Source organism: Nicotiana tomentosiformis, chromosome 1, assembly GCF_000390325.3.
Source record: "Nicotiana tomentosiformis chromosome 1, ASM39032v3, whole genome shotgun sequence".
In the NCBI taxonomy this organism is placed as follows: Eukaryota; Viridiplantae; Streptophyta; class Magnoliopsida; order Solanales; family Solanaceae; genus Nicotiana; species Nicotiana tomentosiformis.
The window spans coordinates 15,762,767-15,789,703 of record NC_090812.1 but is presented as its reverse complement, the minus strand read 5'-3'; the positions used below and the strand labels follow the sequence as shown (position 1 = coordinate 15,789,703).

General features: G+C 33.3%; 2 protein-coding genes across 3 annotated transcripts; both read right to left on the bottom strand.

Annotated features, from left to right (window-relative positions):
* Positions 1 to 278: 278 nt before the first annotated feature.
* Positions 279 to 2,447, bottom strand: LOC104108236 (protein BYPASS1-LIKE-like). The gene is made up of 2 exons (XM_009617218.4): positions 2,271 to 2,447; positions 279 to 1,831 (listed from the first exon to the last, which is right to left on the bottom strand). Exon 2 carries the CDS (start codon positions 1,757 to 1,759, stop codon positions 581 to 583), a length of 1,179 nt encoding a protein of 392 aa, XP_009615513.1. The 5' UTR covers positions 1,760 to 1,831; positions 2,271 to 2,447; the 3' UTR covers positions 279 to 580.
* A 9,889-nt stretch (positions 2,448 to 12,336) lies between these two features.
* LOC104108235 (tubby-like F-box protein 8) lies at positions 12,337 to 17,132 on the bottom strand. 2 transcript variants are annotated; one of them, XM_009617217.4, is made up of 6 exons: positions 16,839 to 17,132; positions 16,370 to 16,413; positions 15,127 to 15,596; positions 14,839 to 14,926; positions 14,261 to 14,393; positions 12,337 to 13,252 (listed from the first exon to the last, which is right to left on the bottom strand). In XM_009617217.4, exons 3-6 carry the CDS (start codon positions 15,472 to 15,474, stop codon positions 12,538 to 12,540), a joined length of 1,284 nt encoding a protein of 427 aa, XP_009615512.1. In that variant the 5' UTR covers positions 15,475 to 15,596; positions 16,370 to 16,413; positions 16,839 to 17,132; the 3' UTR covers positions 12,337 to 12,537. The 2 variants fall into 2 exon arrangements, with proteins under 2 accessions (XP_009615512.1, XP_070033962.1); XM_070177861.1 differs by lacking the exon at positions 16,839 to 17,132 and having other exon boundaries at positions 16,370 to 16,559.
* Positions 17,133 to 26,937: the final 9,805 nt, after the last annotated feature.

The following is a 26,937-nucleotide window of genomic DNA, read 5'->3' as shown; positions in this document are numbered from 1 at the left end:
AGTGCACCATGTAAAGATTGAAACTGCAGGGCCAAAATTACTGTCAGATGAATTTCTGTATATGGCACAAAATAAATGAGGATTTGGTAGAACATACTACCTGAAAAAGTATGACTTGCTCTAAAAAAAAATATCACAGGAAAAGAGAATAAGGGCGATCGAAAAAGGCATTATGAACTTGAAACTGTTAATTCTTATCTCAAGCTCAAATTTCTATCATTGACAAATACAAGGATTGCTGCCTTATTCATCAGATAATATGCATGTCACCAAAGAGATGCAACAAATAAATAGCATCATTTAATAAAAGTATAAACTGTATAATCATGACAAAACACCATCTCCACCCCCTCCCAGAGAAAGGATAAAAAATGAAAAAATTAAACCATCACCATCCAGAAAATGAAAAATAGAAACTGGTTTTACATATGGTATACTTCTCGTACATACAAACAGTTACATGCTTAAACCATAGTTGCTAGATATTTTTTTCCTTTTTTACTTCCTTAATACCAGCATAGCCAAAATAGGGATGTATATGAAATTTCATTTTGTTAGAAGTTGTAGGCCATCATAAACGCTAAGGCTGATTTGCACTTCCGAGGAGTTCAAGACCCTCGGCCCGGCAACTCATAATTTTTCTAAATACTTCCTTCAAATGGCGTTCTAGTGGATCAAGACCAGTCTTTAGAACTTCACAGACTGCTGATAAATCTTGACCACCCACTTTAACTTCTTCCATCTGATCGTCTGTCAACGGTAACTGAGCAGAGTCTATCAAGTCAGTCAATTGATGGACACATTTCTCAGGCTGATAAATTTCCTTCAACAATCCATTTGAATTGCGGCGTTCTGGCTTCTTAGCTTCATCCATTATCCTACCATGAAGCAACCAAAGGGGATTGCTCCATGAAAATTGCCTTGGTATAGCAAAATGAATTTGGAGGCTCCGATCCTGACAAGGGACTGCAGCAACAAGAACCCACAGTACAAACAGAAGAATAAAGTTCATTGTAAATATAAGGCTCGCTATCCCATTCGTTGCAGCTATTTCATTTCCACGGGGAGCAACCAAGTGGCTTGCAATTGACTGGAGCTGTTTAGATGCTGACCAAGATTGAGACACGCTCCAAGATAGAGATCTTGAGTGCCCAGAAGGACGACGCTGGTGATCCTTGGTCTTATTATGGCGTCCAAAAGAACGGTTCCTCTGAGAAAAAACAGATCCAGTTTCTTTCTCTTCTAGCATCACAAGAGCCAAATCCATCAGACTCTTTCTAGTCCGACGGAGCTGACCTTCGCCAATCATCTTTTGTCGAGAATCCAATGCGGAAACCACAATCTCCAAATGCTTATGCCAGAGTCGAATCTTCCCAATCCCATCACGGGCTGCATTGCAAATATCAAGTGCTTTTATAGTTCTATCAAAGTAGTCAGACAAAAGCTTATCTTGAGGCGATTTCAAGAGGAGTCCCTTATTGTTGCACAAGATGATTCTGAACTCTTCCTGACAACTGGTAAACGCATCTAGCAACTTGCGAATCCATGCAATGGAAAGGAATTCATCAGCAGAAGCAACTGAGAGTTCCTGAAATCGAGTGGACACTAGTTTCTGAAATGCTTCCTGCTCAATCTCCTGGACATTAGAATCATGGTTCAATTCCAGCGAATGAACCTGTTGTTCACTTCTAATACTCAAAATTGAACGACGGAATGAGGCAAACGGCATCGAAGAACCATGACTATCTGAAGAAGGCATTGTAATCCAATACACAAAACCTCCTCAGAATCTTAAAATCAGCTCAACTCAGAATTAAAATACCTTCAACCACTGCAATTTACATAATACCAAACAGGAAAAAGAACAATCAGTTGACAAAACAAAAAAAAAAGGATAAAAACAGCATTTCCAGGTCCCCATATTGCAATCCCAAAATTTCAAAAAGAACACAGAAACAGAAACAAGATTACACACCATAATTCAGCAAAAAGCTAAGTAATATTAATAGGGACCTTTATAGGCGTTTGAACGGTTACAATTCCGAACCAAAACCAAAACCCACCTCAAATTCAGACAGTGAAATACAGAAACTACAAGAACATCAAATTTCATGCATAAAATCAGCAAACCCAGATCAAATTCAATTCCAAGAATTAGATCCTAGGCAACAAACTCCAAAATTCTCCAAAAAGATTGTAACTTTGAGCAAATGGAATGAAATTTTTTAAAAAGAAACGAAACGTAAGGGAGGAGAAAAAGAATATAATACCTATGAAGAGCTAGCTGGACATGTTGAAGCAGAAAGAGAAAAAAGAAGAAAGGGAACATATATTGAACCCTAGAGCCTTATGGACATGAAGGCCCCCTTGCCTTTGCTGTTGACACAAAATTTTGGGTTGCAAATCGAGACGTATTTAAGAAGCAAATGAGAAAAAGCAAAACCAAAAATATGGTTAACAAAGAGAGTTTTATTTATTATTAGAGGTAAAACATGATATCTTGATTTACGAACAAGAATGTTTTTGGGTTTGTTTGCTTTATGGTGTTTGTAGTTTGGTTCTTAATGTATTTGAGCCCTTAGACTTTTCTATTTGTTGTTTTTGTCTTCATTTCCTTTTTCTTTTTTTCTTTTCTTGTGCTATTTAAAGTTTTTAGCCTTTATTCTCTTTTTTATATTCTCTTCGTTTATTCTTCTATTTTAAGATTCTTACAGTTATATCACCATTCAATCACCATTCATCTCGGTTACAATTGTTTGCTTCTTTCTTACTCCATTTGGCATCTTTGTACTTACTACATGTAAAAGGGCGTCTCTAATGCAGTATATAACTTTGTGACGGAAGCATGATTTTTATCGAGAGAATACAAAAAATTTAAAAACTAAACAAGCGAATAAGTTAAAGGGATAACATCTAATATATATATATATATATATAAAAAAAAATAACTTATACACTATATATGTGCGTGTGTGTTTAAAAAAAAATATACACGGTGTAATTTTCGGCGAAGGGGATTCGACTGAAACCCTTCCGTCCACCTAGCTCCGCTCTTGTGCATATATACCGATTACACTTGACTCGAAAATAATATATACATACACTTGAAATTTTTTAAATATTAATTTTCAGTTTCATATGACACCCAATATTATTTAGAGAGTTCAATAATTTTTTGAGTTCTTAAAGTGAAAGAGACAACACACTTAACTAGTTGGGAGTGCGACATGCTAGTAAATACGTGATGAGTATGCATTAATTCCTACTATATTATTTGGATGCGATAATACTATTTGGTGTTTCTGCAATTATAACTCTCGCATCCACCTACAATTATTTATCTGTATATTCATTTATGACCATTTTTATTTCTATGAAATTTTTCTTATGAGCATGGTTTATCAATTCCTGATCAGCACCAAGTAGCATATATTTCGAAAGAGGAAAAGAAAAAGGTTGGAAAAAAAAAAACTTAACTTAAGAAAGACCAAGTGATGTAGAGATCGCTTGCTTAGTTGGTGAAGCGTCTTCAAACTAGTATAACGAATGTTCCACCTTTTTGGCTTAATTATTTCGTGTTTGGAATTCGTTGGTCCAACTAATTTAAATTCATATATATTATAAAAAGTTAATTATGAAAATTTTAGTACTCCCTATAAAGGAAAACTCAATTTTAAGAGTTTAACTTCGAAATTTCATATTAAAGATGAGGAAACCTTATTATTCTGTTGCGCTCCTTAGTGGTGAATGTTCGAGTTGCAAGAGAGACCCAAAAGGATATACCCTTTGTGCCAAAAATAGCTATCTTGCTGATGAATGAGTCAATAGGACATGACTTTAGTCTTAGCATACTAAATTCCTAACCAAGCTAAAAGTTTTGTTTATGTTTGATAACTTTGACAAGCTAATCACCAATTCTTTAATAATAATACCCACACGTTATATGCAAGGTGTCTCTGTCATGACCTGATTAAGATAGTTAAATAATGAACAAATTCATTATAGTGTTGCAATAAGTTTATTAGAGTAATTGAAGTCATTTGCTTTGGATTTTATACGTACAACTTCTAAAATACTTCCACCTTAATTTGACTTGAAGTAAGATATCGATCGTGGACTAGTCAAAGTGGTTGAGAAAGATCAGTTTGCTACGGAAGACTCAGATATCCGTTTCAATAATTTAAGTTAATCATAAATGAATTCAAATTCAGTTATGTCAATTGAAAATTAAATTGTTAAAACTTGTGCGGTAGCTCTTGAACTGTTTCCATCTCACGGATGGTAATGGAGATTCAATTGGGAAAAATAATCTCAGCATAACATAAAATAATTAATGTTTGATTAGAGGAACTGCAAAAACTAATCCACCCATATCTAATGTAACGTTTGGTTAGTCGTATAAGACAAGATAGTTCCGCTTAACTAATGAAACATTTAGTTGACAAAATTAAATAACTTGTACATTAAATTATGCGAAAATCTAAGCATTAATAAGATGCAGAATACATGTATTAGCAATATAAAAATAAAAATATTTAAAGACAATAAGATATCCTTAAAATAAGTAATTCCTGCATAATATTTCATATAAACGTAACATCGTTAATACTACCTACATAAACCCGTCCAATACCAAAAAGTTTATTTTGATATAAACTTTTACCCTAAGTAAATCATTACCTCAACCAAATAGGAAAAGGGTTTATAGGTGATGCTATATAAAGGGTGATGGAGAAAAAAATTCTAGATGATTAAGCTTTGAGAAGAAAAATCACTCTGTGAAAGTAGAATACAACACAAAGTCAAGAGAGAAAATACAATTACAAGAAAAGTGTTTCTTATTCTTCTATCTTCGAGTTGAGATTTTTGAGAAAAATTTCAGCACAATATTTCATTCAATTTGTTCACGGGTTTCATTGATCAAAGAGTTGATAGCAAGGATCGGTCTCGGTGTGGATACGCATAGAGTCTTCGCAGTATCGAAGAAAATTCTGAAACGAGACTCTCTTCACCAGGTACGTCTTAGATCCGATCTTTGACATGTAAATAAATTTTAAACACGAAAAGGTATGTCTAGGATTGTTATTGTCTTCCGCTGCATGTTATGAACATCTATATGCAATCCTTCAATGGTATCAGAGCCATGTTTTCTCGTGTCTAAAATTTATTTACGAAATATTTTAAGATTATATTTGAAGAGTTCAAATCATAATGCATGTTTCTTATGCAATAGTTAAATTGTTAGAATGCATAAGGATTGATATTATTTTATTGTGAATAAAATATGTATACATATAAGTTAAACTATTGAGATAGTTTGTAACTTAAATTTAAAATTTTGTATTAGATATGATAGTAATCTATAATAGGTTATTAGATTCTATTGTAATTTTTAATTGTTATTAGTTCATGAGATGTTAATTAATAATAATGTTCTAGCATGAATTATTTTTATTTGATATATGTGATATATAAGATAAACATGTTAAAAGAATGTTGAATTTCGTTTTTGTGTCACGTGCTTGTTCGTTACATAATTTTGAATTATTTATTACATGTGATATAAATTAATTTAGGACTAAGCATGTAGACAACTTGAACTAAACTTATCTGCTATAAAAGATTTGATCGTCATGTTGTTAAAAGTTGTATTAATAATAATTTCCTCCTACTAAAATTTGAGTTCTTAAATAATAAAATATCAGATATTTTATCGTAAAGTTATCCATCAAAATAAATAATTTTATTTATTTCTTGTTTATAAGGAGTGACCTGACAACCAGGAGACTTATAGTTCGAGAATATGTTAAAAATTATTTATTGCATTAGATACATGGATTGAAAGAATTATTTAATTTTACACTAGACGCCTGAACTACTCTGGGAGTATAAAATTTAACAAGTTCTTTGCTATCATGACGGTTGAACTCAACTATACCAATAGGATCGACCTGACTACCAGGGGACTATTTGACATAGAGCTATTTCAGAAAATTGTATGTGGATGCAACTGGTAAGAGTACCTACCTTTAAAATATATGTGAGAAACGACTTGACTTCCAAGGGGCTCATATATATTGTTAAAGGATTCTTTTACTCCACTAACAGAAATAAAGATTTCTTAAACTATAATGAGGGTAAATAATTTAAAATAATTAATGAAAATATCATTTAGATAAAAGTCCATGTCTTTATGATATTATATGTTCTTATATTATTGCATTTTACTTTTCTATATTTTAGATTTCTCAATATCTTTGTTATATAACTGCGTGTAATACTTGAGATCAACAAGTTGGCAGAACCAAACTTTGATGACTGGTATAGAAATTTGAGAATTGGTCTCATGCATGAAAAGTTTATTGATGTGATAGATAAGCCTTTAAAGATAGTCCTAACAGAGAATGATATTGAAAGCACCAAGGTTTATCAGGAATACTTGGAATAATGCCTTGCTATTAAAGGCATCATTCTCGCTTCTATGAGTTCTGAACTCCAGAAGAAATATCAGAATATGGATCTAACTACTATCGTTGAATATCTTAAGAAGATTGTTGATGCACAGTTGGACATTGAAAACTCTTCAGTTGGACCCCATATCAATCATGTTATTGATCTTACCGAAGAAATTGAGATGTTGGGGTACAAGCTTGGTAAAGAGCTTTTTGAAGATTTGATCTTGCAGTCAGTATATGATGCTGAATGTTTTCATTTTAAGAAGAAAGAGCATTAGAAGAGAAACTGCAAAGAGTATCTTGCAACTCTAAAGGACAAGAAACAAGATAGACATTAATGAAAAATATTTTCAAGGTTTCTTTAGCTACTACTAATTCTTCACTATGGGTATTAGATACTGACAGTGGTTATAACATTTGCAATATGGTACAATAATTCAAGATAAGTAAGAGACTAAAGAAAGAAAAAATTAATCTACAAGTTGGAAATGGTGCAAAAGTTGCAGCCATAGCAGCAGGATCAATTTCTTTGATAATGCCTTCGGGCAAAGTACTTATGCTAAATATTTTTTATTATGTTCCTAAATTTATTTCGAACATAATTTCATCTTCCATGTTGGACAAGCGTGGGTTTCACATTAACACATGCAATGGTATCTGCTCTATTCATTATGGTAATGATTTATATGTGAATGGATATCTCCAACATGATGTTTATGTCTTACCTAATATGAATGCGAATTCGATTATGCATGTTTCTAGTCTTAAGATAAAAAGAGATGATCAAGTAAATCATACATACATTTGGCATTGTAGGCTTAGTCATATTGGAGAGAAAAGAATTAACAAGTTGTACAAGGAATGGTACCTAGAAAAGTATGATTTTGAATCATATCCAACTTGTGAATCTTGTCTCAAAGGAAAAATGACCAAATCTCCATTTACTAGAAGTGGAGAAAGAGCTTCTGAATTATTGAGACTAATTCATACAGATGTTTGTAGGCCTATGAAAATTCAAGATAGAGGTGGATATTCTTACGTCATCACCTTTATTGATGATATGTCAAGATATAGATTTGTGTATCTTATGAAATATAAATCTAAATCTTTTAAAATGTTCAAAAGGTTCCGTAGTGAGGTTGAGAAATAGACTGACAAAAGTATTTAAGTACTAAGGTCTGATAGAGGTGGAGAATATCTTAGTGAAAATTTTACTAGGTATCTCAAAGAGAATGGGATTCTCTCACAGTGGACACCTCTAGGAACACCACAACATAATGGGTGTATGAAAAGAAAAATCGAACCTTATTAGATATGGTGAGATTTGTGATGGGGTTCACTGATCTTCCAATAAATTTATAGAGATATGCTTTGGAAACAACAACTACTTACTTAATAAAGTTCTCACTAAGTCAGTCTCTACAACACCATATGAGATATGGAAAGGACGTAAGCCTAACCTTAATCATATTAAAGTTTAGGGTGGTCCAGCTTATGTTAAGAGACTGCAGTCTGATAAGCTTGACTCAAGATCTAATAAGTGTAAGTTTATTGGGTATCCCAAAGAAACAATAGGATATTATTTCTATCACCTTTCTGGCCATAAAGTGTTTGTGACTAGTGGAGCAACCTTTTTGGAAAGGAAATTTCTTTTGGAAGGAAATTATAGTGGAGAAATAGAACTTTATGAAGTTCAAGAAACTAATGAATCAACACAAAAATCAAGATCATGAGACACAAGTTGAAGAACCTTTATTGGATATTTTGAAGTTGACAAGGAAGTTGTTATCTTCAACGATTGAAGTTCAAGAACTAAGTGTAGTTCAAGAACAAGTTAATGAACTAGTTCCAAACCAAATTGAACAATAACCAAATCCAACACAAGATGAGAAAGTTGTACAAGAACCTCTTAGAAAGTCTACACGAGAACGTCATGTACCAACTAGAATAAATCTAATGGTACAAGATGATGTATCAAATGAGGTTGATCATAATGATGATGACCCTATGACCTATGAAGAGGCGACACAAGGTTCTGACAATGAAAAATGGCAAATGGATGTGAAAATAACTTTCTTTAATGGTGAGCTAGAAGAGGGTATGTACATGACACAACCTGAAGGTTTCACATCTCCGCTTGATCATAATAAGATTTGCAAGCTACAAAGATCCATTTATGGACTAAAGCAAGCTTCTTAAAATTGGAATATTCGCTTTAACAAAATAATTGAAAAGTTCAATTTTTTTAGATGCAAAGAAGAACCTTGTGTGTACAAAAAGGTTAGTGGGGGCATAATTAAATTCTTAGTATTGTATGTTGATGATATATTACTCATAGGGAATGATATACAAGCATAGCAAAGTATCAAAATTTGTCTATTTGAATAGTTCTCCATGAAAGACTTGGGAGAAGCAACTTATATATTGGGAATAAATATCTGTAGAGATAGATCGAGGAAGATGCTTGGGCTTTCCTAGTATTTGTACATTAATACCATTTGAAAAGGTATAACATGGATAATTCCAAAAGAGGCTATCTACCGATAGGCACTGGAATTACTCTCAGTGGGGAGAATTGTACTAAAACTCCTGAAGAGAGAAATGCATGAGTAGGATCCCATACGCTAGTGTAGTGGGAGATATCATGTATACCATGACATGTACACGGTCTTATGTGGCTTATGCACTAGGAGTGACTAGCCGATATCAGACAAATCCTGGTAAGGAATATTGGAAGGTGATGAAGACCATTCTTAAGTACTTAAGAAGGACTAAAGACCAATTCCTCACTTATGGAGATTCTGAGTTGAAACTTGAAGGTTATATTGATGCAAGTTTCTCTTCAGATAATGATGATAGCAAATTTATTTCTGGTTATGTATTCACCTTAAATAGTGGTGCAGTGAGTTGAAAAAGTTCCAAACAAGCTACAGTAGCTGATTCAGTGATTGAAGCAAAATATATAGCAGCTAGTAAAGCTGCTAAGGAAGTTGTTTGGATGAAAAAGGTTCTTAACTGAACTTGGTGTGGTTCCTTCAATAGAAGGTACAGTTACATTATTGTGTGACAATACTGGAGCCATTGCTCAAGCAAAAGAACCAAGATCACACCAAAAATCTAAACACATTTTGCGAAGGTATCACTTGATAAGAGAAATCATTGAACGTGGAGACATCTAGATTCAAAAAGTTGATGGAAAGGAAAATGCTCCAAAACCATTCACTAAAGCTCTTGGTGCAAAAGAGTTTGACAAGCACAAGTGGAAATTGGGAATGAAGTACAAGAGCGATTGACTCTAGTGCAAGTGGGAGATTGTTAGGGATATAGTAAATATGTCCTAGATCCAATATCATATTTGATGATTTGAACATATTTTTGCAAACGTTATTTGATATAAAAATATATGGCATTTAATATTCTTTTATCATAGTTATTATTAGTTGTTTGATTAACTTGATAAAGTCCTTGATTAAATTTTGAGACTTGTCATCGTGACGGAGATCATGATAATGAGAGTGAAGTTTCTTATAATTTAATCTAAGTTTATTCTTGATCGTAGGATTATTAATTTGGACATTAGTAATCCGGTTAGATCAATATTTATGTGATTGTCTTTATGGGATAAAGATTAGTTGTTCTCATTTACTAAATCACATAGATAGACGATGCATATAGAGATATGATCATTGAACCGACTCATTGGATAATTCCTAATGGTTAGAATTGCCATAAATTGTCAATAGGATATTCTCTTGAACAATGTGATGTAACAATTTCCTTTGACCTGAGATCGTCATAGTAATTGACAAGTTATTTATTGTGCTTTGATACTAGACACATATGGCCCTAGGGCGATAGTTGAAAGGATATTGGGTATGATTAAATGCTTGTAGAATTAGTGATTGATCAAGATGGAATCTGTCAACTCCTAATAATGAGTTTAAGCTCCATGTTGTCATGAATTATAAACGACCAAATTAAGACATTGGCCAGGAAAATTGAATGAAAGAAGAAAAGAGTTTCTTAGGTCATTCAATAGTCGATTATATTTGACATGAACACATAGTTGGTCACCTATTAGTATTCCTTCTGTCGTTATAGCTATGAGTCACCGTAGGATATGGCCATATGTGTCTAGTATCAAAGCACAATAAATAACTTGTCAATTACTATGACGATCTCAGGGATATTGGGTATGATTAAATGCTTGTAGAATTAGTGATTGATCAAGATGGAATCTGTCAACTCCTAATAATGAGTTTAAGCTCCATGTTGTCATGAATTATAAACGACCAAATTAAGACCTTGGCCAGGAAAATTGAATGAAAGAAGAAAAGAGTTTCTTAGGTCATTCAATAGTCGATTATATTTGACATGAACACATAGTCGGTCGCCTATTAGGATTTGACAGTTAAACTATATCCTACGGTGACTCATAGCTATAACGACAGAAGGAATACTACATTGTTCTTCTACTGGTTCTTGAGAGTAAATTGTATACTTCATTCAATTCGGTCGTTAAGGAGTGTTGATAGGCGTCACCCTTGATTAGTATATTGATGTGATCAATTTACTAACGGCTTAGTATTGAATCTATGGGGTCGCACACTAACGAGTGTTCTGATCTTTGCTAAAAGATTAGTTATTTTATTATTTGATAATTAAATTAAAGAATTTAATTAGTCAAATAGATTTAGTTATTAGTCCAAATAAAATATTATTGTATTCTTTGCTAGCACAAAAAATATAATTAATATTGGGAACAAATTAAAATTTTCTATTTGGAATAGAAAATTAAAATTATCTCTTGGTTATTATATATATATATATATATATATATATATATATATATATATATATAAAATTAATATTTATTTATTTAAGGTATGTATATAAATATTAATGAAGGCTTCTAAGTAAATCCAATTTTGAATTGGATTGACGTGAAGTCCTCAAAGGACGTGCAGCTACTTCAGACCCATCAAAAATGGGATTAGAATTTTTTAAGATAAAATACTAATTGGTACTTAAAATCCAATTTGGAATTGGATCTTATGGAAAGTCTATAAGGACTTGGCAGTCACGATGCCAATTTGAATGGGAATTCAAATTTTCATTGAAAATTTCCATAACGTTTTTTTTGGTATAAACTTTTGCCATAAGTAAATCATTACCTCAAAAAAGGGTTATAGGTGATGCTATATAAAGGGTGATGGAGAAAAAATTTCTGAATGATTAAGTCTTAAGAAAAATCACTTTGTGAAAGTAGAATACAATACAAAGTCAAGAGAGAAAATACAATTACAAGAAAAGTGTTTCTTGTTCTTCTATTTTCGAGTTGAGATTTTTGAGAATTTCAACACAATATTTCATTCAATTTGTTCACGGGTTTCATTGATCAAAGAGTTGATTGCAAGGATCAGTCTCGGTGTGAATACACGTAGAGTCTTCACACTATCGAAGAAAATTCTGAAACGACTCTCTTCACCATGTACGTCTCAAATCCGATCTTTTGACATGTAAATAAATTTTAGACACGAAAAGGTCTACCTAAGATTGTTATTGTCTTCCGTTGCGTGTTACGAACATCTATATGCAATCATTCAAGAACTTGTGCGGTAGCTCTTAGCTGTTTCCATCTCACGGATGATAATGGAAATTCAATTAGGAAAACAAATCTCAGCATAACATAAAATAATTAATGTTTGATTAGAGGAACTAGAAAAACTATTCCACCCATATCTAATGTAACGTTTGGTTAGTCGTATAAGACAAAATAGTTCCGCTTAACTAATGAAACATTTAGTTGACAAAATTAAATAACTTGAACATTAAATTATGCGATTTGTCATGCCATACGAGCCATGGCATAGTCTTTAAATGGCAAGAATAATACGATTTGTTATACAAATCTGGCACCCTTCCCACAGGAACAGAACCATTATTATCATCAGGTTTTACAACATGACGAAATTTAGGGACAATCTTCATTTCTAATGGTGAAAAGAAGTAGAATAAATCCAGAATAGAAGCAAGCATTACAGTTAATAATTTTAGCACCCTAATGTAGTAATGGTTTGCACTATTCACAAGCCAATTTTGTGTCAAAGCTGCTCAAGCAGATAGCAAAAGCCTGAAATGCAGAGAGGGGATACCGGTAGTCCATGGTAAACATATCTTTACCTACTTTCCCGAACTGCAAGATGATTTTGTCATGATCTGATTGGCTTGTCGGCTGAGAGGTTGTCGGTCCAGCAACTGGTTGTTGAGTGGCAGCAATCAATTGAAAGTTCTTGACAGATGCAACTGTCACCCGTCCTCGAAAATTTAGGCACCAGCACTGCAGTTGTTCATGCCATCGTGGCGCCTTGTTCTTTAGGACCAGTGGTTTCCCCTTGCCATCATCTTCTTCATTAGTTGATCCTCCACCAATATCAGAAAATCGCGAGCTACTGAACTCGGTGGAATGATCAAGTGACTTTGAGAAAGAGATGCTGCGAAACGAATCCTCAAGGGGCCTTGAGAGAAGCTCTGGTTGGCCAGGCACAGAGCCACCAGCATCAAGTGCTGAGGCAGGAATTGAGTGCATGACACAGTGCATTCTCCGTGGACCCCGTGTTCCAAGCACATTTAGCTCGTATGTGACCTGGGATATGCTATAGCTTCCAGTTGGGACTTTGGGAGAGACTTTCTTGGAGTTGAATCTACGGCTTGTGCGCCCTGGAGCAGGGACATGTGCACAGGTGTAAGGAGGCTGAGTGTCGTATATAATGAATTTTGTACCTAGAAAATTTGATCTGCAAAATAAACAGTGATATTTTATCATCAATAGCATACACATTTTCACATAGTGAAAGGAGAATCAACTAGACAACTTCATTAAAAGATGAATATCAGCTTCTCGAGTATATATGTAATATAAACATAAGCACTATGAAGCTGCATTATGAATTGCGCTACACCCATCCGTTAGACTAGTTCGGCAAAGAGAGCTGTGTTATCAAACTATGGCAGAAGGATGCACAAGTGCGATATCAACAAGCCAGTGCATACCAAATGTACTAAATTTTAAGTAACTTATCCATTCTAGACATCCTCAAGAAGCTCCTTGGTGCCTTATTTCTTTAAGTTCCTCGCTGCTCTCTCTTCTTTTCCCCTTTTCTTTTTCACTTGTCTTTTACCCAAAGGTACTTTAACAATCAGTACATTTCTGCCTTGTAAACATAAGCATCAAAGTCATTCTCAAAAATCAAAACCTCACTTTTTCCTAGTAAGGAGTTGGTGGGGAAGTCCCTTAATTGGGTTTTGATAGCCTAGACAATATAATGGGATAATGCCTATGTTGCTCGGACTCTGCAAAAATTGTGCCGGGTGCATGCTGGATCCTCCAAAAGTAGTGCATTTTTGAGGATCTAACACGGGTGTCGAAATATTTTTAGAGAGTCCGTGCAACATAGGATAATGCCACAGAACTTCAGTTCAGCTTTCATCTACGACAACTATTGTTGACTCGAACTTTTATTTTCCTGATGAATCTATCCATGCATGATAGACTATTTCTACTTATTTTTCATTGAAAACCATAGTTAATTACTGACTAGTCTCAAGTTTCCGGGATTGCTCATGCCTTAGTATTGATATTAGCGAACAAGGTAGAAGCCATCTCTGCTGAATGGGAAGGGGAAAAGGAATATATCAAACGCATGCTATTCTTCATTAAATTCAGTTTCCCTGAAACATCTCAGTAATACCAGGTGAAGACAAGAAAGATATTGGAAAACAAAATGAATAGCCTCCATAATAACCTTAGTTTTCCAATATATGTATTGCTTGATCTAGAGATGTTTTCTGCATCCATTGAGATAACATATTCCGTGCAAGTTGTCCGTCTGGTTCTTTTTGCAGAGAGAAGGAACTTTCCATTTTCAACTAACAATGCTACAGAGAAAGTTGAAAATACCCCATTAACCTCTGAACAATTGCCACTCGCATATAAATTATGAAGGCAATGAAGCAAGAGTAACTAACGCATCTCAACCAAACGTGTCTAGACACAAATTACAACTGGAAATATAAGTATTAATGATATCATTAACTCAATTTGCATACAGAGAAGACTTTAACAACATAGATTTGTTTCCCTTTTTGCCTTTGGGTTTGAGGGGAAGGGGAAGGGGAGAGGAACAGAATGGTGGTTTTATATGACAGGAGATTGGAAAGACAGCAAAGATAATGTTCACCTCATGTTCTGAATTTTGCAAGTACCTTCTATGACTCAGATGCAAGGATGGCATCAACGAATTTTCTCAAAGAAAAAGATGAGGAATAGATGCAAAAATCATCTAAGCATCAAGCAAATATCAGCCAACAATGTAATACTTACCAGGACTAAGACACAAGAAAAGATGGTAAGTCAAATTAGATTTATCCCGCTTGATGAAGCATTGAATAGTTCCATCACGAGGCCCAGGCTGAAAAGAGAAAGTAAAAGGACTCATCAATTATCCTCCAAAAGATTAGTCAATAGACTTAATTCTCTAGTACGTCAGTTCCACTACAACCATCTGATTCTATAACAATTAATAGAAGGGTTGCTCCCACAGACCACACGGCAACCACAAAGCCATATTTCTGTACTCGAAATATTCCTCTAAGGAAGTTAAAGAAATACCTGCTTTAGGGAAACAGGAAAAGTTAGCTTTCCACAAAATTCAGGATTTCTAACAATGTCCTTGCACATACTCCGCCATGACCTACAAACTGCAGCAAATGCTACAACATGCTTACGACCAGGCCATGTGCTTTCACTCTCCTCTAACCTTCTAATTACATCAAAAAGTAACTCCGGAGGAAGATTGGCCCAACAACTGTCCTGGATAACAGGAGGCTGGTCGCTTAAGTCATAAAATGAACCATGTGATTTATCCCTGTGATGACCAGACAGCCTTAAATCAAAGCTTCGCCTTGATAAACTACCAATGCTATCTCTTACATCCCGCACTATACTGCGGAACGACATCTGAACTCAAAACTGCTAGGTCGAAGTCCAAACACCACAAATAAATGTTACTGACGTATCTACTCTTTTCTTATCAGGTAAGCATTTTCCAGTAATCTTAAGAGCTTCACAAATAGATACAGCTGCAAAAGATCGAAAAACCAAATTGTGTTTCAGTAACAGGAATAAATTTCTGAAGAAAAGTGAAGAGGAAAAAGCAAGAAAGGCATTTAAAGAAAAAAGTAAGAAAAGGGAAAAGAAAAAAAGAAAGAAAAGGGTATAAAGAGACATCTTCACATGGGGCGCCTAGGTAAAGTAAATCACATGACTTTTATCAGATACAACTTCTTTAGAATCTTAAGGTGATGCCTCATGCCAGTTGTCCTAGCTTAGTTGCAAGATAACAAGTATAAAAGATGATCTCTTTCAAATGTCATCAATCTTTCAGCAAATCCATCATTAATAGCGAAAAAAGCTACTCAAGATAAAGATAAACCCGCTACTGTTAACACTGCAAAATTGGCACCAAGCAGTTCAAACTAGATTCCAGTTCAAGAAAGGAAAGTTCAACTCGTTGTTGGATGATCACTGAATGTCTAGATTTAAGTTAGAAAGTTACCAAATTTGTTTCTGCTTAGAATCTAATATTGTTCCTCAAGCTTTATACTAAACATAATGCAAATTACATAAGCAGCTTACTAACAACCAGAACCTATAGAAAATGAGCATAGTTTTTCAAGTACCATTTTCATTCTTTATCTACTTATAACCAAAAAGAATAGGTCTTTCCGGTATATTTCTCTAAGTACAAACCATAGATATTTCATTCTCATCAAAACCTACAACTTAAACGACATATCCAGGTTGATACCAATCTATCAAGCCGCGTATAGGAAGAGTTCAGATGGTGACAAACCTGCAAAGTACTGTAGGATAATCAAAGCTCCATAACTTCCAATCCTGCAAAACCAACACAAGAAAAAAAGTTCTGTAAAATGAAAATTGAAGCTCCAAATTCCCAAAAGACATAAACTTTGTATCAGTTAGTATCAATGAAATCTAAGGAAGAAACCATCCCTCTCCACCCAAATGAAAAAAAGAAAAAACAGAAAGAAAGAATAAGACTTCAATCTGCAGATGACAAGCATAAAAGACAAGATTTTTACCAAAGGGGTAACTTTTCCTCAAATTTAGCCAAAAAACTAATAGCCAAAAACTAGACAACAACAACAACCCAGTGAAAATCCCAAGAATATCTCCACATTTTGAGAACACTAACATACATAGGACATAAATCAACAGTAAAAAAAACAGGAAACAAACATACAGACAGCATATAACATAAGATCTGAAGATGAACAAACAAAAAGATCAGAGATCTGTACCTTAAAATAAGAAGAACAACAACAAAAATATAGCATCAGAAGTCAGCAAGGACACAAGAATTTTTCAGGAAAAGTGGGTCAGAGCGAAGAAACATTTTTAGATATAACAGCTTCCCTGTATTTACTGCAAGTCTGTTTCTTTTGTCACTGCGGACTCAAACCCAACATTAAATCTAGTTCAACAAACCAGAAAGAGAGAGAGAAACTGAGGAAGAAGAACAGGTAAGAGAAGAAGAGTAAAACAGGGAAAAACAAAACAAAAAAGGGATGTGCATACTTTATTATATTAGCACTAAGGAGTAGAACTGTTTAATGGGGTCACACACTAATACTATATTGGCCTCTACGTGAGCAGTATCCAACACTGGCTCTACGAAGCTACCACCATATGAGACATGGGAACATAAAAAAAATTCAAACTTTTTCTTTCGATGAATTTTCAATTAGTTTACGTGTATTTTAACTATTTTATCGAATATTTGTTATTTTTTCTGCTTACATCTACCATATCACTCTGTCCTGCCTTTCAACACTTAGGTAAACATAAAGAAATTACTTAGAATTGTTTACTTTTTTTACTTTAGATTTTAGAAGTAAAAAAGCTTTCTTATTTAAGCAACATATGTTTTTGTGAACAAGCATACACGTTTTTCCCCTTTTGTTTAAGTTGTTTAATTTTTCTTTTGCATGTAGTTTAAATGTTTCTTTTTATACTAGTGTAATTTCCAAATTTGTCACCAAATCCTTTATTACCATTCCATTTATAGTAGCATGGATAAATTTACTGACGCGTTATTCATGTACTGTACTAACAACACGCATAGCATTAAACGGTAATTAAGTATAAACATTTCTCAATGCTTTAGATATTTTTTTGGTAACGGTAGTGTTCCGCTAGTTCGGGCACACCTCGATTATTTTATTTGTTATCTGTTATATTCTATCCGCATAAATATAAAGTAAATTTAATTATCAAAACTTGGTTAAATTTCACAAAAGATCATATAACTATAATTTTTTTCACCAAAATTATATATAACTTTATTTTTTCACATAAAAATCATATAACTATTACTTTTTTTTTTCATCAAAGTCATATAACTATATTTTCTCACATAAAAATCATAAAACTTTTACTAACTCACACAAAAATCATAATGATCGAAAAATATAATTTTTCAGTAGTATTTTCTTATTTTGTGATTTTTTATTTTTTATTTTTAGTCTAATAAATAATAATTCAATTAAAATAGAGATGACCCAAACTGACCTGGGCTACCCAACCCAATACTCATATATATAAATTAAAATACTAAAGGTGAATAGTAATCCTTCAAAACATAATACTTCTATCTTTTATTTTTCTTTTCAAGATTTTTATTCAAATTGATAGCATTTTTATTTCAAGTGCCCTCTAATTATACTTTTTATTTCTTTATTTTTTTGTCAGAATCTCGTGCATTTTGAATTAAGTTTTTTATGGGGGAAGAATTCACTTTTAGTATTGGGTTAGGTTGGGTTGGGTCATTCCTATTTTAAGAAAAAAATATAAAATTAACTGGTCGGTCGAAACTAATTGCATTTGCTCGCCATATATATATATATATATATATATATATATATATAAAATATTTTATCGGCTATTATTTTTTGTAGCGGCTAAAAATATACTCATATTTCTCCTATCTTAATTGGATAATTATTTATTAGATTGAAAATAAAAAATAAAAAAATAAAAAATAAGAAATATTATCGGAAAATTTATTTTCCGACCTCTATGGTTTTTTTTATGAGAGTTAGTGAAAGTTTTATGATTTTTGTACGAGTTAGTGAAAGTTTTATGATTTTTGCCTGAGAAAATAAAGTTATATGACTTTGGTGAACAAAGGTCACAGTTATATGATTTTTGTGTGAGAAAACAACGTTATATGACTTTGGTGAAAAAAATCACAGTTATATGACAATTTATGAAATTTATTCGTCAAAACTTAGAGAGATCGGAAGAAATGACCTTGTATTTTTAAATGATTTGGATATACTTAGAAGTAGGGGTGTTCATGGTTCGGTTTGGATCGGTTTTCCCCTAAAAAGAAACCAAATCAAGTAAGTCGATTTTTCAAATATTGGAACCAAACCAAATCAATTAAGTAGGTTTTTTTCGATTCGATTTTTGTCGATTTTTCGGATTTTTCGGTTATTTATCGTTTTTTTCTCAAATATGAGACATACATTACCAAACGCATATTCCGGCGACTACATTTTCAACGTAATACTATCAAACTAATTGTTCTTTGAGAAATCTATTATTTATCAAGATATATTGATGATAATTACTCAAATAGTGATGAATAATTTAAGTACTCAATTAAAAATTGATTATTTTTAACATGAAATAAATTCTTGTACTTAGCAGAAGAAAACTATCAATCAAACTAGAAGATAAAGAATTAGATTATTATAATAGCAAAGAATTAGACCAAAAATACAAATGACTAATATGTACCATAAAATTTCAGAAACTTTATATAAAAATATACATATATATATGTGTAATAATAAATTTATATAGCTACTTCTATAGTCGGTTTGGTTCGGTTTTTTCGGTTATTTTTTTATTAAAACCAAAACCAAACCAATTTTGATCGGTTCTTAAAATTTAAAACCAAAACCAAACCAAACCTAAAAGTATCGGATTTTTTAATCAGTTTGGTTCGATTTTTCGGTTTTTATGAACACCCCTACTTAGAGGCCTTAAAAATACATTGTTATAAAATTAGCATTGGAAAGGTGGCGCACTTTTAAGTTTTAACAGGATTATTAGGACAAATATTTAATCGTTTAAATGAAAAACTGAAAACTATAAACAAATTTTTGAAGTGTTTCATCTTTCATGCTAAAAGTAATTGTTTTGAATTGGATACTCAAGAGCTTAAAAAGATAATATAGATTGAAAAAAAGGAAAATAAGTACCTGCGCGTTGCCTTGACAGACTAAATTGCGAGCGATTTATTTTTGTACCATGCGTTTTTTTTCTTCTTCTTGAGAATCATATATTTCAACATTGTAATCAGCTCACCCTGAAATAATGGTTTTCCCAATTTTTTCATTTAATCTTATCAAAATTGCCTATAATTTGAAGAGTTGTCATTTTTCCATTTATTTGACTGTCGCCACAGTAAAGGTGTCAAGGGGTCGGGCCGGTCGGGTAGAGGTAAAGGGAACCAGCCGGTTTCGGTAACAGGCCAGTTTTCGATTATTTTTTACCGGGTTTACCGATTTCGGGCTTTTCCGGTGCTAAATTTAACTAGAATGGTTCCGGGTCTAATGGGTCAGGCCGTGCCGGTTTTATTTTTTTATTTTATTTTATTTTATATAACAATCGTAATTTATATTAAGATAAAGTAAAAATGTAAAACACTAAAAAGTAACGTATAAAAAGAATGTTTGAATAAATTTCAAAGGAAGCCTTATATTTGAAAAATTCATTACGAATTTAAGATAATACAATGAACATGAAAAAAATATAACTTATAGTATAAGTCTTATACGGGAGTGTTGATAACTTAATATGTAAGGATCATTTTCAAAGGCTTTCATTTCAAATTTTCATTGCATAATAATACTTCAAATTAATCTAATAAACTAAAACATTAAGCTTAAATAAGTCTAATAATTTTAAAATAACACAAATTGTCTTAAATCAACTTAAATACAAATTTCTGGAGGACGCTCAAGACAACTCTTCATATGCCTCCTTAAACAGCATGTGCCCTCCCACTTTCGACGAACATTTAAGACTCGACCATAGTTCTTGCACTTTACTTTGCGAACTTTTTTATTTTCTTCTACCACCTCAAAGTGTTCCCAAACATATGAGCGCACTCTAGAAGCACGGGGCTTAATTTAACTTGAATTGAGCATTTGGGTTTGAGAATTGAGAGATGAGTGAAGAAATGAAGAATAGGAGGGGGGGTCTATTTATAGTTTTTCAAATGGCTAAATTAGTAAATAATAAAAGTATTTTTTTTAAAAACAAAATGCCCAAAAAGAGGCTATTCTTGCAAATTAGCTGTTGGGCAACGTCAAAATGGCAGCTGACCGTTGCCAATGGTCAACTTTATAAAAATAAAAATAAAAATTGAACTAGCCATTGAACCGGTCCGGACCGGTTTTTGAAGAAGGATGAGAAGTCAATGGCAAAAATACTTTTACCAAGTTTTATTATAAATACTTACTAGGACGTTGAAGTAGGGTTGATTTTCCTAGAGAAGATAGAGCAATTAGAATTCCAAAGTAAAACATTTTAGATTCTAATTGCAATCTCACTTTATTTTATTTTATTTCCTTTTCTTTTTTCTTTTGCTCGAGGTAAAAAGGGTTCCACATGCATATTCACGTACAAAACGGTGGATGCTTTTTAATGAATAGACTTTTGATTTAACAATATTACTGTTATACACTCATTTGACTTTTGACAAAATCGAAAGAATATTTAGGAATTAAAGTCATTGTTCCATTTCCATCAACAGAAGCTTCGTGGAAATTAAAAGTACCTAAAACCGACCCCCTTTTACACCTACTATTTGGTGGTATTACTTACATAGAGTACTATTAGCATTTGTTGCGGTTGATAGAATAGAAGTCTACTTGCTTCTCTTCTACTACAATTTATTATCCCTTGTATTCCAATTTTTTAAAGTACCTACTATCTATAAATTGCACGCTTCTATATGGCCACATTTCATATGCATACTTGCAAATATAGGAGATCATATTAAGAAAATATAGAAGAAATTACTAACACTTGTCTCTACTATTGTGATCCGATGAGCAGAGCCGGATCTAGCCTACTGACATCAGTTTCAACTGAACTCATAATTTTTGACACGAAACATAATTTTTTGTGTAAAATCCACTAAAATTGCGACAGATTGTTACGTAATATGAACTCATAATTTTAAAAATATAATGAATTCAATGGTAAGAACTTTAAATACTTAACCCATAGAGTTTAAATCCAAAATCCGTATCTAGTGATGAGTCACCGAAGTTAAGCTCAATTCAAACTCATCAAGAGTTTGATTCTATCGTTATTAGTTATAGTTTTTTAACAAAAAAAAAACACAAGATCTTTCTTTTAATAAAAGTTATGCAAGGGAGAAAGAGGAATAGTGATGTGGTTAAAGAGGAGATGTGAAGGTTGTGATTAGCTTTTGACTAATTAGCAAAAAAAGAATGGAGGAAATTAAAGGGAAAGGAAAGGAAAGAAAATGAAAGGTAAAATATAAAGAGGGTAGTTGGGCGTGGTAGTGAACAGGTTAGAAGAATAATGCCTTTTAGCTAAACAAGGGAGGAGGCATGCTTGCATCCCATCATGATTCATGTACAGGACATATAAAACCCAGCAATAATACTCCGTTATTTAGAGAATAAAAACAATGACTACTTATTTTATTTGGAAATGTTTTTTCCCACTGAAACAATGTTATGTTTGGCCTTCGAAAGGAAAAATCCATGATTCCTTAGTGAAATAAATATATTTTAAAGCATAGGGAAACATATAATTCAAGTGGAATATTCTTTACTAGCATAGACAATGTGAACAGAAAATAGACTTGAAGTGATGGAATAAAACAAGCAAAAGACGACCACGCAACAATTGTTACTCGTTAAAAAAAATTTGCACCAGGTGTTTTATAATATGACCATTATTTTGTCAAATGGAGTCTATCTCACATAAGCATAAACATCTTTGCAAAGTGTAGACTTTGTTGACAATATTCTTTGGGACCCAAAAATATTGCATTGTGTGTTGGACATCATTTGCACAAGTTGTATCTCTTCTTTTACACCTAAGAGGTCAAGACTTTTTTGCCTATAAAAGGGAAGGCCATTAGTTCATTTTAGACACACCAAGAAAACTTGTCTTTAATTCTTGTTTCTTCCTTTCTTCCTTTATTAAGAGTGTTTTGTATGAGAGTTAAGTGTTGGGAAGCACTTGTGTGAACCCTTTCTTTGGAGTGATCTTGTGAGGTTATTCTCTTAGGGTATTTGGGATTAATTAGAGTGTTTACTCTAATTTTGTACTCTCTTTTGTACTCTTATTGTTATAGTAAATTGCTCCTCTCCGCTTGTGGACGTAGGTCACTTTGACCGAACCACGTTAAATTTGTATCTTCTTTATTTACTTTAATTGTCGTTGTTATCAACTTCCATTGTCTTTGTTATTGTCATTATACCATTGTTTGGCTAAATTCTGCACTACCCGGATTCCCGATCCGGATCTAACCGGGTTAGTTTTAATAGCCAAAATGACTCTAACAAAGACCTATGTTGAGAAATTTGACCGAAGAGCAAACTTCAGAATATGGCAATTAAAGATGGAAGTTATCCTAATTCAGGATGGCTTAGACTTGACGTTGCAAGGAAAGGAGAAGAAGCCGGATAAAATGACGGATGAGGAGTTTGCCATCATAGATAAAAAGGCAAAAGCGGGTATTATTTTAAATCTCTCAAATGAGGTTTTACGTGAAATTTCTGTAGAAACCACAGCTAAAGGTATGTGAGAAAAATTGAAAACCTTATATATGAAGAGGACGGTGGAAAATAGACTTTACCTGAAGCAGAAGCTTTATACAATTCGTATGGGTGAAGGTACCTCTATTCTCTCTCATCTTGACACATTTGATTCCATTCTTATGGATTTGAGTAATATAGATGCTGAAATTAAAGATGAGGATCAAGCCGTGTTACTGCTTTGTTCTCTACCCCTATCTTTTAAGCATATAAGAGATACTATACTTTATGCAAAGGATAATATCTCTTATAAGGATATTAAATCTATCTTAAAATCAAAGGAACAAATAGATAGTGATATTACTGGGGAAGCTAGTGGAACTCAAGCGGAAGTTGGCTTGTTTGTTAGGGGAAACTCCGACTCCATATCCAGATACAATAATTTACAGTGTCGCTATTGTCATAAGAAAGGTCACATTATCTCCGAATGCTATAAGCTGAAAAATAAGGAAAAGCATAAGGAAAGAAAAAATGAGCACAAAAATACTGACATCGCCGAAGCTAGTGTAGCAACTAATGAGATTGAGGGAACTATATTTTTAGCAACTGAAACTAGTTTCAGATTAGACAATGAGTGGATTTTAGATTGCGGTTGTTCATATCATATGTTTCCAAGAAGGGACTTGTTTTCTACATATGATTCAGTTGCAGGTGGAGTTGTCCAATTGGGTAATAATGTTACTTGTAATGTTATTGGCAAAGGTACAATTCGGGTCAGAATACATGATGATGTGGTGAGAGCTCTCACCGATGTTAGATATGTTCCTGATTTGAAGAAAAATCTCATATCTTTGGGCACTTTAGAATTCCTTGGGTGCAAATTCACTGGTGAAGGTGGAGTTCTGAAAATTTTTCAAGGTGCTCGTGTGATCATGAAAGCACACAGATCTGGTTCGTTGTATACTTTATTGGGCTCCACTGTTATAGGCCCTACTACAGTTTCGGTATCAGACAACTTGTCTGATTTTGAAGGCATTAAATTTTGACATATGCCCATTGGGACTTTTGCGGAGAAGGTGGAGCAAATTTACTATATCATCCAAAATTAGGCCAAGGTGGAGATTTGTAATATGGCCATTATTTTGTCAAATGAAGTCCATCTCACATAAGCAAAAGCATCTTTGCAAAGTGTAGACTTTGTTGGCAATATTCTTTGGGACCCAAAAATATTACATTGTGTGTTGGACATTATTTGCACAAGTTATATCTCTTCTTTTACACCTAAGAGGTCAAGACTTTTTTGCCTATAAAAGGGAAGGCCATTAGTTCATTTTAGACACACCAACAAGATTTGTCTTCAATTCTTGTTTCTTCCTTTCTTCCTTTATTAAGAGTGTTTTGTATGAGAGTTAAGTGTTGGGAAGCACTTGTGCGAACCCTTTCTTTGGAGTGATCTTGTGAGGTTATTCTCTTAGGGTATTTGGGATTAATTATAGTGTTTACTCTAATTTTATACTCTTATTGTTATAGTAAATTGCTCCTCTCCGCTTGTGGACGTAGGTCACTTTGACCGAACCACGTTAAATTTGTGTCTTCTTTATCTACTTTAATTGTCATTGTTATCAACTTTCATTGTCTTTGTTATTGTCATTATACTATTATTTGGCTAAATTCCGCACTACCCGGGTTTCCGATCCTAACATGTTTATATTAATTTATACTAGTTTATCATGATTAAATAATAGGTAAAGTGAGAATATATATTAATTAACTATAATTTAGTGATAATTATATATATATATATATATATATATATATATATATATATGTATGTATCTTATATTTATTAGAAGAATTAATACAAATAGTCATTCATCTAATCTCTTAAACTTTAAATAGCCAGCGGATGTATAATATATGTACAATACATATATATCATATGTATAATTGTATATAATCAATATATAATCTATGTATATCGGCTAAATAAAGTAAGCATTGAATCTGATCGGCTATTTGTGTAACAATCCCTATTTATTAGGTTGGTATAAACACTCAGTGAGTAAATATTTACAGTTACTAAATGCTTGTTAATACAACTCCTAGTAGACTGAAAAATATATTTAATTATTTAAGAAATTTACGTTTGTAGATTCTATTTCATTTATACACGCCTAGTTAGATTTGTATAACCATTTCGAATTTGTAGCTATATATAACCATATATGTAAGTACACATAAAATATTAAGGGACCATGATGTTAAGAGTAGTAAGAGTGAAGTAGGGTAGTAGTGTAAAGTTAACTTAAAGTGATGGGTGTATGTGTAATAACTAGAAGTTAGTAACTACCTAGTGGTTAGTCGGTTAGTCGGGTATATAACAATAGTGTAGGAGTTATTACATGTATTGAAATTCATTTTTCTTTCATCTAAGATGAAGAAGCTCTTTAACTCAAAACCTCCATTATTGATTCTTTGTGCTAAATTCGACATGGTATCAGATCTAATTGGCCATGAGTGTGGTCGTTTGAAGTAATTCTTCTATCTGTTAATTCATCTCTGTTTCTTTACCGGAGAACTGTGACGAGCTCAACCATGGCGGTCATTGACAACGAACTACCAGAGAAATTAAGCCACAATCACCCACTATTTCTCAACTCAAATGACAACTCAGGAGTTGTAGTTGTGCTGATCTCTCTCCAATTACGAGGACCAGAAAATTATTCTGTATGGAGTCGGGCGATGAGAGTTGCAATCCTAGGCCGGAATATACTAGGGTTCATCGATGACACATGCAGCTTGAAGATCCTCAGCTTGAAGATCACAGCGAGGAGCAGGGGGGTGGTATGGTATATCTTTGCTCAGAAGAAGAAACAATAAGTGAACCTGGAGAAGTAAGTCATGCAGTTACAGATGAAGGTGCTAGCACACTTGAAGATGCAAGTGTGCATCAAGACACTATGCCTGGAGAAGATAACCATGAGGTTCCTCTGAGAAAGTCAACTAGAGGTAAATGGCCACCACTGTGGATGCATGACTGTGTGACTGCTCAGACTAGTAGCTCTTGTCATTACCCTATGAGCAACTACCTAGATTACAACAGTATGTCCCATGGTTATCATGCTAATCTAGTAACATTTTCTATAACAGTTGAGTCAGCCTCCTTTGATATAGCTTGCAAAAAATCCCAAATGGCTAGATTCAATGAACGCTGAACTCACAACTCTTGCAGACAACTAAACAAGCGAGCAATTGATTGCAAGTAGGTATACAAAATCAAATACAAGGCAAGTGGTGAAGTTGAAAGGTACAAAGCAAGGCTGGTAGCCAAGAGGTACAACCAAAGGGAAGGTCTTGATTATCAAGACAAATTTTCACTAGTTGTGAAGATGGTGACAGTGAGGGTAGTGTTATCCATTGTTGTAGCTCAAGAATGGCATATTCACCAAATGGATGTCTATAATGCCTTCTTACAAGGAGACCTTCATGATGAAGTTTATATGAAACTTCCTCAAGGATTTCACAGCAAGGGGGAGTCAGGCCTAGTATGTAAGCTTGTTGAGTCCTTATATGGTCTTAAGTA

Excerpts from the sequence above, each read along its gene's own strand:
- LOC104108236 (XM_009617218.4), bottom strand. The coding sequence starts at position 1,759 with ATGCCTTCTTCAGATAGTCATGGTTCTTCGATGCCGTTTGCCTCATTC.
- LOC104108235 (XM_009617217.4), bottom strand. The coding sequence starts at position 15,474 with ATGTCGTTCCGCAGTATAGTGCGGGATGTAAGAGATAGCATTGGTAGT. Across the intron at positions 14,927-15,126 it reads TTCCTGTTTCCCTAAAGCAG|CCTGGGCCTCGTGATGGAAC; the intron begins GTATTTCTTTAA and ends TTCTCTTTTCAG. Across the intron at positions 13,253-14,260 it reads ACATATATTGGAAAACTAAG|ATCAAATTTTCTAGGTACAA; the intron begins GTTATTATGGAG and ends TTTATTTTGCAG.